The sequence below is a fragment of the Pelophylax lessonae genome (assembly GCF_965119305.1).
Source record: "Pelophylax lessonae genome assembly, chromosome: 3".
Taxonomy (NCBI): Eukaryota; Metazoa; Chordata; class Amphibia; order Anura; family Ranidae; genus Pelophylax; species Pelophylax lessonae.
Window position 1 is genome coordinate 454,245,310 of NC_138770.1, and position 13,939 is coordinate 454,259,248.

At 38.9% G+C, this 13,939-nt stretch overlaps 1 protein-coding gene across 7 annotated transcripts in view; it reads left to right on the top strand.

Annotated features, from left to right (window-relative positions):
* SASH1 (SAM and SH3 domain containing 1) overlaps positions 1 to 13,939 on the top strand; it is a 1,308,454-nt gene that overhangs the window by 1,226,834 nt on the left and 67,681 nt on the right. For all 7 annotated transcript variants that reach the window (XM_082250123.1, XM_082250126.1, XM_082250128.1 and 4 more), the window contains 2 exons: positions 11,855 to 11,990; positions 12,380 to 12,549. In XM_082250123.1, coding sequence (XP_082106249.1) covers positions 11,855 to 11,990; positions 12,380 to 12,549 — 306 coding nt within the window. The remainder of the gene's footprint in view (positions 1 to 11,854; positions 11,991 to 12,379; positions 12,550 to 13,939) is intronic.

A 13,939-nucleotide genomic window follows, 5' to 3' on the forward strand; every position in this document is an offset into this window, starting at 1 on the left:
CCCTAGTTTTATGACCCCATTTTTTTTCTTGGCTGTATTCTAGTGAAATATTACATAGGTTTACAGGTTGTAGTGATTATGTGGCACGCCTGACACACTGTATGTAGTGGGTACATCTGCTTGTGATAGTAAGTTTATCATAACAGATTATTTTATTAGCCAATACTACCTTGCTGTTTTGAAAAATCATACATTGTTTGGAAAACAAGAAGTGTTATTGGTTCTTGTCAATAAGTGAGTACTAACCCATGCCACGGGGTACTTTATAAAGAGCAGCCTTTTTAAAATGGTACATAGTGTAATTGAACTAGGAAACACTTTATTATTTCTTCTTGATTTTCTGCAATATGTCACTGAGATGTTGAGGTTATGTGAGTTAATGAATGCTTAAATAAAGCAGCTCTGTAATCATTAATACATCATTAAATGTAATTTTAAATGTAAATACCAGACTTTGACCAGAGACCAGCTTCTTGCAGCCCATGCAAAGCATGGCTAGAGTGTGAAACAAATAGTACAAGGAGCCAGTCTTGTTTGTGTGCTGACAACAGCATGCTGGTAGGAGGAAAAAGCAGAGTGACAGAGGGATGAGCTCATCCCTGTGCTGCTTCTCCTTTCACTGTCCAAAAAGAGGGTCCAGGCCAACCCCGGCAGAGAGCAAGGGGGTTGAAAGATGTTGGCCGTAAGACTGAGGACATATAGTAGCAGGAAAAGAAGAACTGTTGGGAAAATCTCACGAAGGAAGCTGAATATTTCAGCAAAGAACTGTATTTTATTTTAACTTTTATTGGTATTTGTGATTTGAGTTCTGTTTTATTGTCACCTTAAAGCCTACATTTTAAATCCTCCATTCAATATATCACTAGCATATCTAACTATTTCAGTTGCGGATTCTGAATTCAGCCTATATTATTTGGGGAGTATTATAAACAGTAAGAAAAAGAGCAAATGTCTGTCTTTCACTCATGAGAGAAGACAAACGATCTGCATGCTAGAGAGAGCTGACATAGTGGTTTACTTTACTAATCCATCCAATATGTCATCCTGACACATTTAAATTGAATGCTGCGCTCAAGCAGTTGATGGCTGACTTTTACTTCAATCTGCCTCTTTACCTTCTGTTCCATTTGAACATTTTTTTTTCTGTGCAAATGGTATTTCTGTCTTCTCTTACATTCCTAAACAAAAGACAAATCTTAGGTTCTTCGGTGCCAACAGGGCTGTTTTTGTGATTAGGGCCATTGGGCTGATTGACATGCAGAACATATAAACTTTAAATCACACATAGGGCTGAAACTAACGATTAATTTTATAATCAATTAGTTGGCCGATTATTGTTTTGATTAATCGGATAACCTTAAAAGAAGTGTGGTGTATCATTTAAATAATATGTAAAGTTTTTAAAAAAAAAGCAGTTTATTCTTAACCACTTAAGCCCCGGAAGATTTTACCCCCTTCCTGACCAGGGGGTATTTAGCGATTCGGCACTGCGTGACTTTAACGGACAATTGCGTGGTCGTGCGACACTGTACCTAAACTAATTTGACGTCCTTTTTTTCCCACAAACAGAACTTTCTTTTGGTGGTATTTGATCACCTGTGCGATTTTTTGATCACGCGCTATAAACAAAAAAAGAGCGTCAATTTTGCAAAAATAACAATATTTTTCATATTTTTTTATATGAAATTCCCCAAAAAAAATCTAAAAATCAAAATTTTTTAACATTTTCGGCCAATTTTGTTTTATGCTACATATGTTTGGTAAAAAAAATCACAAAAAGCGTATTTTGATTGGTTTGCGCAAAAGTTATTGCGTTTACTAACAAAGGGAAAGATTTTTGTCATTTTTGTTGTTTTTTTTTAACGCGTAATGGCGGCGATCTGCGATTTTTTTTTTTGCGGTACTGCGACATTGCGGCGGACAGATCGGACCCTTGACTGACATTTTTGACACTTTTGGGGTTACCAGTGACATTACTGCAGTAATCAGTGCTATACATATGCACTGTTACTGTAAAGTGACACTGGTAGTGAAGGGGTTAACTTTATTTGAGAGGGAGGGGCTGTGTGTGTCCCTAGGGGCATGATTCTAACTGTGATTGGCTGTGGCTTGAGGTGTAGGAACAATGATCAACGGTCCTACATAGTAGAACAGTATGATCACTGTTCCTACACAGGGGAGAATGACAGGCAGCTTGTTTACACTAGCCGCCTGCCTTTCTCCCGCTGTCACGGACGATAGTGAGTGAGCGGCGGACGTCGGGTCCGCCGCTCACACGCACGGGGGGGTCCATGACCGCGCCTCCGGCGGCGCGCGCTCGCTCCCCAGAGCCTCACAGGCTAGTGACGTACCGGTACGGCCAAGTGTTGGCAAGTGGTTAAAGCGGTTGTATACTCACCTAAAAAAAAACCCTGCAGGAGAAAGGCATAATGAGCTACTATGCATCACATACTAGCTCATTATGAAATACTTACCTTAAAACGAAGCCTCGACACGGTCACCCGATCACTGCTGAGGGAGCCGTCATGTTCCCTCGGCGTCTCTTCCTGGTTCGGTTCAGCGGCTCCGGCACTGTGAGTGGCCGAAGCCGCGGTGACTTTCCGGCAAAGAGCTCTGAAGGTCCACCGCCTATTTAGGAGATATTAATTATACCTACAGGTAAGCCTTATTATAGGCTTACCTGTACGTAAAAAGTAAAAAGGGGAGTATACTACTACTTTAAATATCTATATGCAGTGGTAAATATAAATACCCAACTATATGGTTAGGGAGCAAAATCTCTTATTCACTCTGAGAATAACAGACAAAAGAGATATATACTGTATATACTATTAGAGGTTGAATCTTGTAAATATAATCAGACTCAAAAAAAATTATAGACTGTTTTGCCGATTTTCAGACAGAACTGTAATATATTATGTATGACAGACTCCCTTGTCATAGGCAGTAGGGATGATCGAACGGTTCGGGTCCACCATCGGTTCGGCCCGAACATTGGGTGTTCGAGGTTCGGCCGAATTTAGAACTTTTTGCCCAAAAAGTTCGGAATTCGGCAACCAGAACCGCCCAAAATGCAATGCTTCAGGAAATGGGCTTTAAAAGCCCGTGATTGGACCAGAACCATTAGCAAAAGCCAATTGAGGGGGCAGAAGAATGCTAGGAATGTGATTGGAGTGACTAGGGGGTCCCTAGACCAATCATTAGTGAATACGCCCCCCAGTATATAAGATCGCCCCCGCCATATTCCCAGCATTGTTATAATGGACATGGAAGAGAGTGGAAGCAGTTCTGTTAATTTTACTTTAAAAGTGTCATTTAGCTATTTTTAGTGTGAGGAAAGGGATATCTAGTGTAGTTAGAGTGCTCCTTTACACTTAAGTTAGCTTCAAAAATTTAGTTTCTGTAGGGAAAGTGTTAAGTGTCAGGGGACCGTAGTGTAGTGTAGGGTTAACTGACAGTGACTGCTATGGCAGGGTGACAAAACCCTGCCATAGCAGGGTGACCGCTATAGAGAAATGATCATTTCTCTGCTTCGGAACAGGAATGTGGCTTCTCACCAGCAAGCATTTTTTAATGCTGCAGGGGCTGCCACTGCCAGTGCTTTTTTGAGGACATGTTTGATGTCAGACATGACATCTGAATATGTGTATAGGGGGTATATATAGACATATATGTCTGAATATATACCCCTAGACATATATAGGTGTGATAGTAGCAGAAATAAATGCTTGCGCTAATGAAATCATTTACAGTAATATATTTCTGCTACTATCACACCTATATATGTCTAGGGGTATATATTCAGACATATATGCCTATATATACCCCCTATACACATGTTCAGATGTTTTGCCTGCCTCAAAAGAACCCCAAAAAATGCCAAAAAAACGCTAGTGTCAAAAAAAAAAATGCCCAGGTGTGTTTTTGCTGGCATTTTTTGGGGGGTTTTGGAGGCAGGCAAAACATCAGAACTTGTGCACAGTACCACTATACACAAGTTCAGATGTTTTGCCTGCCTCAAAAGAACCCCAAAAAATGCCAAAAAAAACGCTAGCGTTAAAAAAAAAATGCCCAGGTGTGTTTTTGCTGGCATTTTTTGGGGGGTTTTGGAGGCAGGCAAAACATCAGAACTTGTGCACAGTACCACTATACACAAGTTCAGATGTTTTTCCTGACTGCAAAGAACCCAAAAAAATGCCTGCTATTAAACCGGCAAGGTGTTACAGCAGAGAAGCCATATTCCTGTGCTTAAAGTTTTCTAATACAAACGATCTTTTTTTTTATGGTTCTGGACATGCTACAGAGCTGAAACTTCACAGGTACACCTTTTAGACCCCCCAGACACAAAATCACACAAAAGTTCTTAAAAATTGTCATTTTTGATAAAAAAGCCAATTATTGAAAAATTAAAAAAAAAAAAAAAAAAAAAAAAAAAAAGAGATTTTTTGATTTTTACTTTGGATTTAGTATCTGGGGGGTCTAAAAAGTGTACATGTGAAGTTTCAGCTCTGTAGCATGTCCAGAACCCCCCAAAAATTAGCATTTTCTTATAATTTTTATTAGAACAGGAATACGGCTTCTCTACGGCGCTTTTTCTTGCATTTATCGGGCATTTTTGGAGGCAGGCATGACTTTTTTTGGATTTAGTGTCTGGGGGGTCTAAAAAGTGTACCTGTGAAGTTTCAGCTCTGTAGCATGTCCAGAACCAGAAAAAAAGATAATTTTTCAGTAGAGCAGGGATGGTGGGACCCCTCTTTTACACTTATATGATCTTTTTTTGGGGTTCTGGACATGCTACAGAGCTGAAACTTCACAGGTACACCTTTTAGACCCCCCAGACACAAAATCACACAAAAAAAGTTCTTAAAAATTGTCATTTTTGATAAAAAAGCCAATTATTGAAAAATTAAAAAAAAAAAAAAAAAAAAAAAAAAAAGAGATTTTTTGATTTTTACTTTGGATTTAGTATCTGGGGGGTCTAAAAGGTGTGCATGTGAAGTTTCAGGTCTGTAGCATGTCCAGAACCAGAAAAAAAAAGATCGTTTGTATTAGAAAACTTTAAGCACAGGAATATGGCTTCTCTGCTGTAACACCTTGCCGGTTTAATAGCAGGCATTTTTTTGGGTTCTTTGCAGTCAGGAAAAACATCTGAACTTGTGTATAGTGGTACTGTGCACAAGTTCTGATGTTTTGCCTGCCTCCAAAACCCCCCAAAAAATGCCAGCAAAAACACACCTGGGCATTTTTTTTTTTGACGCTAGCGTTTTTTTTGGCATTTTTTGGGGTTCTTTTGAGGCAGGCAAAACATCTGAACATGTGTATAGGGTGTATATATAGGCATATATGTCTGAATATATACCCCGAGACATATATAGGTGTGATAGTAGCAGAAATATATTACTGTAAATGATTTCATTAGCGCAAGCATTTATTTCTGCTACTATCACACCTATATATGTCTAGGGGTATATATTCAGACATATATGTCTATATATCCCCCCTATACACATGTTCAGATGTTTTGCCTGCCTCAAAAGAACCCCAAAAAATGCCAAAAAAAAACGCTAGCGTCAAAAAAAAAAATGCCCAGGTGTGTTTTTGCTGGCATTTTTTGGGGAATTTTGGAGGCAGGCAAAACATCAGAACTTGTGCACAGTACTACTATACACAAGTTCAGATGTTTTTCCTGACTGCAAAGAACCCAAAAAAATGCCTGCTATTAAACCGGCAAGGTGTTACAGCAGAGAAGCCATATTCCTGTGCTTAAAGTTTTCTAATACAAACGATCTTTTTTTTCTGGTTCTGGACATGCTACAGAGCTGAAACTTCACATGCACACCTTTTAGACCCCCCAGATACTAAATCCAAAGTAAAAATCAAAAAATCTCTTTTTTTTTTTTTTTTTTTTTTTTTTTTTAATTTTTCAATAATTGGCTTTTTTATCAAAAATGACAATTTTTAAGAACTTTTTTTGTGTGATTTTGTGTCTGGGGGGTCTAAAAGGTGTACCTGTGAAGTTTCAGCTCTGTAGCATGTCCAGAACCCCAAAAAAAGATCATATAAGTGTAAAAGAGGGGTCCCACCATCCCTGCTCTACTGAAAAATTATCTTTTTTTCTGGTTCTGGACATGCTACAGAGCTGAAACTTCACAGGTACACTTTTTAGACCCCCCAGACACTAAATCCAAAAAAAGTCATGCCTGCCTCCAAAAATGCCCGATAAATGCAAGAAAAAGCGCCGTAGAGAAGCCGTATTCCTGTTCTAATAAAAAATATAAGAAAATGCTAATTTTTGGGGGGTTCTGGACATGCTACAGACCTGAAACTTCACATGCACACCTTTTAGACCCCCCAGATACTAAATCCAAAGTAAAAATCAAAAAATCTCTTTTTTTTTTTTTTTTTTTAATTTTTCAATAATTGGCTTTTTTATCAAAAATGACAATTTTTAAGAACTTTTTTTGTGTGATTTTGTGTCTGGGGGGTCTAAAAGGTGTACCTGTGAAGTTTCAGCTCTGTAGCATGTCCAGAACCAGAAAAAAAGATCATATAGGTGTTAAAGTTAAAGGAGGCTCCCGAACCACATCCCTGTTCTACTGAAAAATTATCTTTTTTTTTTTCATGGTTCTGGACATGCTACAGAGCTGAAACTTCACATGCACACCTTTTAGACCCCCCAGATACTAAATCCAAAGTAAAAATCAAAAAAATCTCTTTTTTTTTTTTTTTTTAATTTTTCAATAATTGGCTTTTTTATCAAAAATGACAATTTTTAAGAACTTTTTTTTGTGTGATTAATAGTCCCTGGGGCATGACCCAGAACCCTAGGCACTTTTTAGGGGCATTTATTGGGTTTTAGGGCTTAAAAATGGTGTTTTTTGATTACAGAAGTTCGGGTCCCATTGATTTCAATGGGGTTCTGAAATCCGAACCGAACTTTCGTGAAGTTCGGGTGTTCTGGTCGAACCGAACTTTTCAAAAGTTCGATCATCCCTAATAGGCAGGTGGTTTGATAAAAGCTATCTGTGCCTGCTTTCACTTATGCTGGCCATACAAAAACAATGTCTTCCTTCAAAAAAATTTTCATTTTAAGAGCGTTCGTTCGGTTTTCTAATAATTTGTGGGGTCAAATTGATGTTCAGTTTTGACCGCAGTGATGAAAAAATTTGAAGGAGCAGATTAAAAAACTTCTTCAAACAACACTTTCGTTAAGCGAATGTACAAAGAGTTTTTATATGGATATTATTTGTCCAAAAATCTATAAGTGTATGGCCAGCATAAGGCTCTGTTCACACCTATGTAGTTTGCTTTTGATCCATTTCTGCAGTACTTTTTGCTGTGCGTTTTTGCACACGCGATTTTGCTGCAATTTGCATTTTGCTTTTTTTTTTACTTTTTTTGGCCAATTTGTTGTTGGGCAGATAAAAAAAAGCAAATCGCTGCAAAAATGCACTACATTCTTTTCTGCAGCTTCTCCATTGACGTCTATTAAACCAAAAAAGCAAAAACAGCACCGTTTTGCTTTGAAAAAGTCCTTGACCCTTTTCAAATACGCAGCTGCTGAAAAAAGCATAGACGTTAACGTGTACTGAGCTATATGTGTGCTTCACTGTATTTCCTGATATGTAAACAAATAATGCATTCTGTATGCAGGCCAACTAACCGATTATGAGAATAGTTGTAAAGTGAAATGTGATTGAATGCTGTAGGTTACTGAATTAGATTTGTGCTGTATGTTTGATGACTGTAGTAGTTTTCAAACATATTTCTCTGGCTTCACAGGACAACCCAATTCCTTCATGGAGCAGTTTTAATTTTAGATATAAACTGGTATACAGCTATGACAGTCATAATGCTCAGTAATACGAACACCATTTGTAACAATATCTATTGTTAACACATGAATTTTCCATTTGTCATAAGAAGAAGTAGATACATCATCCAAGACCTCAACAGTTTTATCCGACAGACTTTCTCATATATCACAATGCAGGCTTGCCAGGTTGCTTCAAATAGGGCAGCAGGTTTTAAGCTTGCCATAGATGATATGAAGGCCATGCAGCATGGGCTTTTTCAGCCAGATCAGAAAACCAGTCTTATGCATGTAGGTGCATCAGACACCCACCAATCAACCGACTTCAGTGAAGTCAAGAAAATAGTCTAGAAAACCTGGTCCTGTTGCTAGTTTTTAAGCTCCTCATGCTTGAGATAAGCTTTGCTAGGAACATTCCTCCCCTCCTCCTGTAAAGGTGAACACTTAGTCTAGTATTTGTATTTATGGGACTGCCAGCGAACAGTACTATGTCACCCTATCCCTGGCTAAATGACCATGTGTGACCCTGAACTGTCATTGCTACTGTCACTATATATAAACAGTTAAACCAAACAAGTGTAGACTATTAACTTGCTTATTAGACTCCTTAATATTCATTGGACCTCTGATGCTCTGTTTTCAGTTCCGATTAGGTGTTGGCAATGCTTAAAGGGGAGATTTTGGTTTAGATTTTGGTTTAGAGAGCACATAATGTTTCCTGTTTTCCAGCTGACAGCTGCTACTGTAGAAATTAAATCCATTTGCCGCTAGTCTTGCAGAATGCAAATTACAGGTTTCATTTAACTAGTTTTATGACTAGTCGTAAGTTCCATGTACTTGGCCTGTCTGAACTCGTCTTGGCGTCATGCACATGACAAGATGCTATTTCTGCTCATTGTAATTTTCCTAAGCAAAACCGTTTGTCTGCAGTAATACTGCTGAGTTTGTGTTGAATAAGAACCTCCAGCCCACTGCATTTTAATAGGTTTAAACAAGCCTATTTTTAATGGCCAGCATGTAAATAATGACTGACAAGTCTGATTGCTTTCGTTTTAAATTCAATAACTGCAGTTTACTCTGTGTAATTGAAATTTCAAAATAGAGCAAGTGTGATAGAAAGAAGCGATTTGGCGTTGACCAATCCACCAGATTGTGTGATTTGTATGGAAGTGGAACTTAAGCCAAACCCTATTTTTTTTTTTTTTTTGATTGAGTAGGGAAGAATCAGGACCCATTTATCCTGCAGTAATTAATGTAACACAGCACACTATCCTGTGCACTGTGGCATGCTGTTTTAGTGCAGCCTACTCCTTTTTTGAATTGCCTCAGTGCAAGAAAAATAGATTCTACAATATTGAATACACCATTACACACCATATGCCCTGTGATGTGCTGTAGCACAGAGAGTTGCGTATGATTGTTGTGGTGCCTTACATTAATTGTAATGTACATACACATTGTGTTGCAGTGTGCTGCAGAAATGCGTCCAGAACCGCATGTGTTAACACAGTGCACTAGCCCTGAACAAGCCCTCTGTCAAGTTTTTATTGCTTTCTTACTTTCCCATTAAGGAGTATATTTCTCCAGTCTGCTCCCATATGTAGAATTTTTTTTTTTTGTTAAACAGATTTTTTTTTTTTTTTCCAGTTTTGGATAGATCAGAGCAGAGCTAGAACCCCATTGGGTTTTTATTGCTGTCTAGAGCTCTGTTAGAAAAATCTACCCCTCACTTTCGCTCCCATTGACAAAGTTTTATCAAACAGAAAGTTAGAATAACTAACAGCAACACAGACGAAAAAAAAAATTATTTTATTTAATAGTGTAGGGTATGGCTAGAACCCCTGCCAGATTTTTTTATTTTTGTCTGCGGCCCTGTAGCAATTTTTCTCTCACTGTCTTCCTTGTTAAACATCAGCAGGGCAGAATGCGAGTAGGCCCTACATAGCCGTAATCACTAGACAGGGGTTCTAAGCACGCCCCCCACACATCCAAAAAAAGTTTTTGGCTTTGCATACATATTAATTTGTAATGTAGCCAGTAGGCGTAGGTGCTGAAATTACAGAGTGGTTCAGGGGGCACAGAAGAAGCCTAATGAAATTATTAGTCCACACTTTGTGGTTTTTGTTATTTTACTTTTAAAGTTTAAAACGGAGCATGTTTTAATTTAGTGCAATCCTGTGTGGAGCAGAAGGTTGTAACTGCTGCTGCTTCCAGCATAGTCCTTTCCATTAATTGGTGAACTGTTTACTGTGCAATATTGAAAGCCCTCTTGGCTGAAATAAATAACACATGTCTGCTTATATCATGTTATCAAAGTTACAAACTCCAATTTAGCTTTCAGCTTAGCAAAGCACAGCAGCAGCAGTAAACATTTCTATATTGTTTATTACAGTATCCAATCTAGCAATGAGTGACTTTGACTTAATAAAGTGCCTTGGTGCTGAGAGAAATATGCAAGCTGTTATTGCTGCTAAAAGTGTAGTTTCTGTTCTTAACATTTTATGAATCCAAGACATGGAGCTAGTAATGTCAAGTTTTTACAGGTTTTCTTTAGCAATCCAGATGTATGTGACTGAGATGTAACTTGGAAATGCATTACTGATACTTTGAAACCAGACTGATGCGATTTTCACTTTTTTATTTCTCTGTTTTTCTTTATCTGCGCCCCCCTCCCCCTAAGTAGCTTTGCTGCATTCACTTTTAATCAGTCTGTCAACAACAGTCATACTGATTAGGCTGTTAAATGTTCTAAACAATCATCTCATAAGTACCCCTTTGCTTTCTTCCAACCAGTTGGGAGTCTCCTTACCACTTGAAGACTGCCTAACATATATGTTGTGGCATTCAAATGGTATACCGGGATGATGCCTGCAACTACAGGTACTCGGTATTGTTTTTTTTTCAGGAGGCAATCTGCTTTTTTCTTAAAGCCAATGTAGCAGCTAATTAGCCTCTGGATTCCTTTTACAGGTGGTGGGAGGGGTCACCAGTACCTCTCCGTACTCTAATGTCCCACCAGGGAGCCCAGAATGAAGCCGACGGTTCCACTGGCTTACCATAGATTTGATCAAGGAGCAGAATGTCCCGATTATATCTATGGCATAGGAAACCATAAGCAAGGAGTATTTTGTCACTTCCAGTCTCCCTGGATGTAAAACGCGCCATTTAAAATTGTGAATCAGATGCTTTTAGGGGCAAAAGGAGACATCTGGCTTCCAAGAGACCCCAGATCTCTCCATAAAAAGTACCTGTCACTGCCTGTTGCTGTCAAAAGGAATGTTTACATTCCTTGTAACCGCAATAAAAATGATCAAAAAAATAAGTACCAAAAAAAAGCGCCCCCGACCTCCCTGTGATTGCGCGTGAAGACGAATGCACGCGTGGTACTGTGCGCATATATAAACTGCAATGGCATCACACATGAAGTATTGCAGCGAATGTCTGAGCAAGAGCAATGATTCTACCACCAACCCTCCTGTGGAATTCTAAACCGATACACTGTAAAGTGTCGCCTAAAGAGATTTTTAAATATTGTAGTTTGGCGACATTCCACGAGCGTGCACAGTTTAAAGCATGACATATTAGATATCTATGTACTCGGGATAACACCACCTTTTATATTTTACAAAAATATTGGGTATTGTGTTTGTCTGCACAAATATCGTGTGACATTAAAAATTACAAAACCCACCATTTTATACTCCTGGGACCTCTACTAAAAGGCTGTTGACCTGGGCACTAGTGTGTATTTTTCTATTAACACCAGCACTTCCTAAGACGGGGTGTACACACATGCACATGGTTTTAGGAAGGAGCTTACCCTGAAACACAACTTCTTAAAAAAGAGGATCAGATCTTTACAACTATTTTTTATTTAATTAAAAGAGGAAATGTCACCCTTTGACAAATACTGTTTGTCTGATTTTTATTTCTCATAATTCTAAATACATATGTTAAGTGGATTTAACATCTTAAGTAATGTACATGATTTTTGAAATTTAGGACATTGTATAACTTAATATTGCCATTGAATTTTTCTAGGATTCAAGCATAGATGGCATGCCTGGCTCTCCTGAATCTCCTCATCCCCCTATAAGCACACTCGATAAGCCAAAACTCAAAGCTGGGGGCTCAGTAGAAAGTCTTCGAAGTTCCTTGAGTGGCCAAAGTTCAATGAGTAAGCATATGTATTCTTCAGATATTGATCTATTCTAGTCCTTCATCTACTGTACCTCTCTAAATGTACTCTAGTCACAGGATTCTATTTACAAAGTGCACAGAATATCAATTGAGAGACAGAATGTTTCTGCAGATGGTTTTCTACATGTGCTTGCTTAATTGTTTGTCTGTTGTCATTTAACATTCTTTCCATCTTCATTTAGTAGCTTAACTATATTTTGTATGTTAAAAGGCCTGCATAATATCCTCATTACCCTTCCTAGCTGAAAAACGAAATCGTTTCCAGTGTACGGATTGCAGCAATACAGTTTGGAAGAGAAACGTTCACAATATATAAGTATTGTTTTCAGTCCAATACTTCATTTTGTTGTGGATCTGTTTTTTCAGGTGGCCAAACTGTCAGCACAACAGACTCATCTGCCAGCAACAGAGAGAGCGTCAAGTCTGAGGATGGTGATGATGAGGAGCCGCCATACAGAGGACCTTTCTGTGGCCGAGCCAAAGTTCATACAGATTTCACCCCCAGCCCTTATGACTCTGATTCCCTGAAACTTAAGGTTGGCATGGACATTTTTGTGTTGCTTTTCTACTAATTATTTATTATGTACATAGTTGAGATTTGTGCACTGACTGCTTTTTAAATAAAATCATGGAAGTACACAGTGGTGGTTGGCACTTTCACCTAGCAGCAAGAGGGTCGCTGGTTCGAATCCCAACTACGACACTACCTGCCTGGAGTTTGCATGTTCTCCCTGTGCCTGCGTGGGTTTCCTCCGGGTATTCTGGTTTCCTCCCACACTCCAAAGACATGCTGGTAGGTTAATTGGATCCTGTATAAAATTGGCCCTACTATGTATGTATGAATGTGAGTTAGGGACCTTAGATTGTAAGCTCCTTGAGGGCAGGGACTGAAGTGAATGTGCAATGTATATGTAAAGCGCTGCGTAAATTGAAAGCGCACCTTGCTGTGCAATTGGAACTGTTCTAATAGGAGCGACTCAAGTCGCTCCGACTTAGAAAAAGGTTCCTGCAGTACTTCAGGACGACATCGGACCGACTTGCGTTGACTTCCATTATGTGAAGTCGTTGCAAGCCGCGCCGAAGTCGTGGTGCGCGGGCGACAGCATAACATGCCCGAAGTCGTGTCGCCCTAGTGTGAACCGACACTAAAAGAGAGATGTAAAATGGTTCAGGATAAACATTATTATAACAGTAAAAGTGTTTTCATAGATACTAAAGTAGAAATCCGTTTTTAATTGTGAAATTGAATATTTTTATATGACAAACCTAAAGAATAGTTATATGGTGCGGGCAACTCCTCCGCCTATATCATGTTGCCAATAAGTTTTACTGAGCATGTTGGTGAGTGCACTTACAATGCCTCGAAAAAGTATTCATACCGCTTGAAATTTTCCAAATTATTTAATGTTACAAGCAAACATGTAAATGTATTTTATTGGGATTTTATGTGATAGACCAACACAAGGTGGCACATATTTGTGAAGTGGAAGGAAAATGTCCCTGCTGAAGAAAAGCATCCCAACAACATGATGCTGTCGCCACTATGTTTTACGGTGGGGATGGTGTGTTCAGGGTGATGTTCAATGTGATATGCAGTGTTAGATTTCCACCACACACAGCATTTTGCTTTGAGGCCAAAAAGTTAAATTTTGGTCTCATCTGACCAGAGCACCTTCTTTCACATGTTTGCTGTGTCCCCCACATGGCTTCTCGCAAACTGCAAACAGGACTTCTTATGGCTTTCTTCTTGCCACTCTTTCATAAAGACCAGATTTGTGGGGTGCACAACTAATAGATTTCCTGTGGACAGATTCTCCCATCTGAGCTGTGGATCTCTGCAGCTCCTCCAGAGTTACCATGGGCCTCTTGGCCGCTTCTCTGATTAATGCTCTCCTTGCCCGACCTGTCAGTTTAGGTGGACGGCCA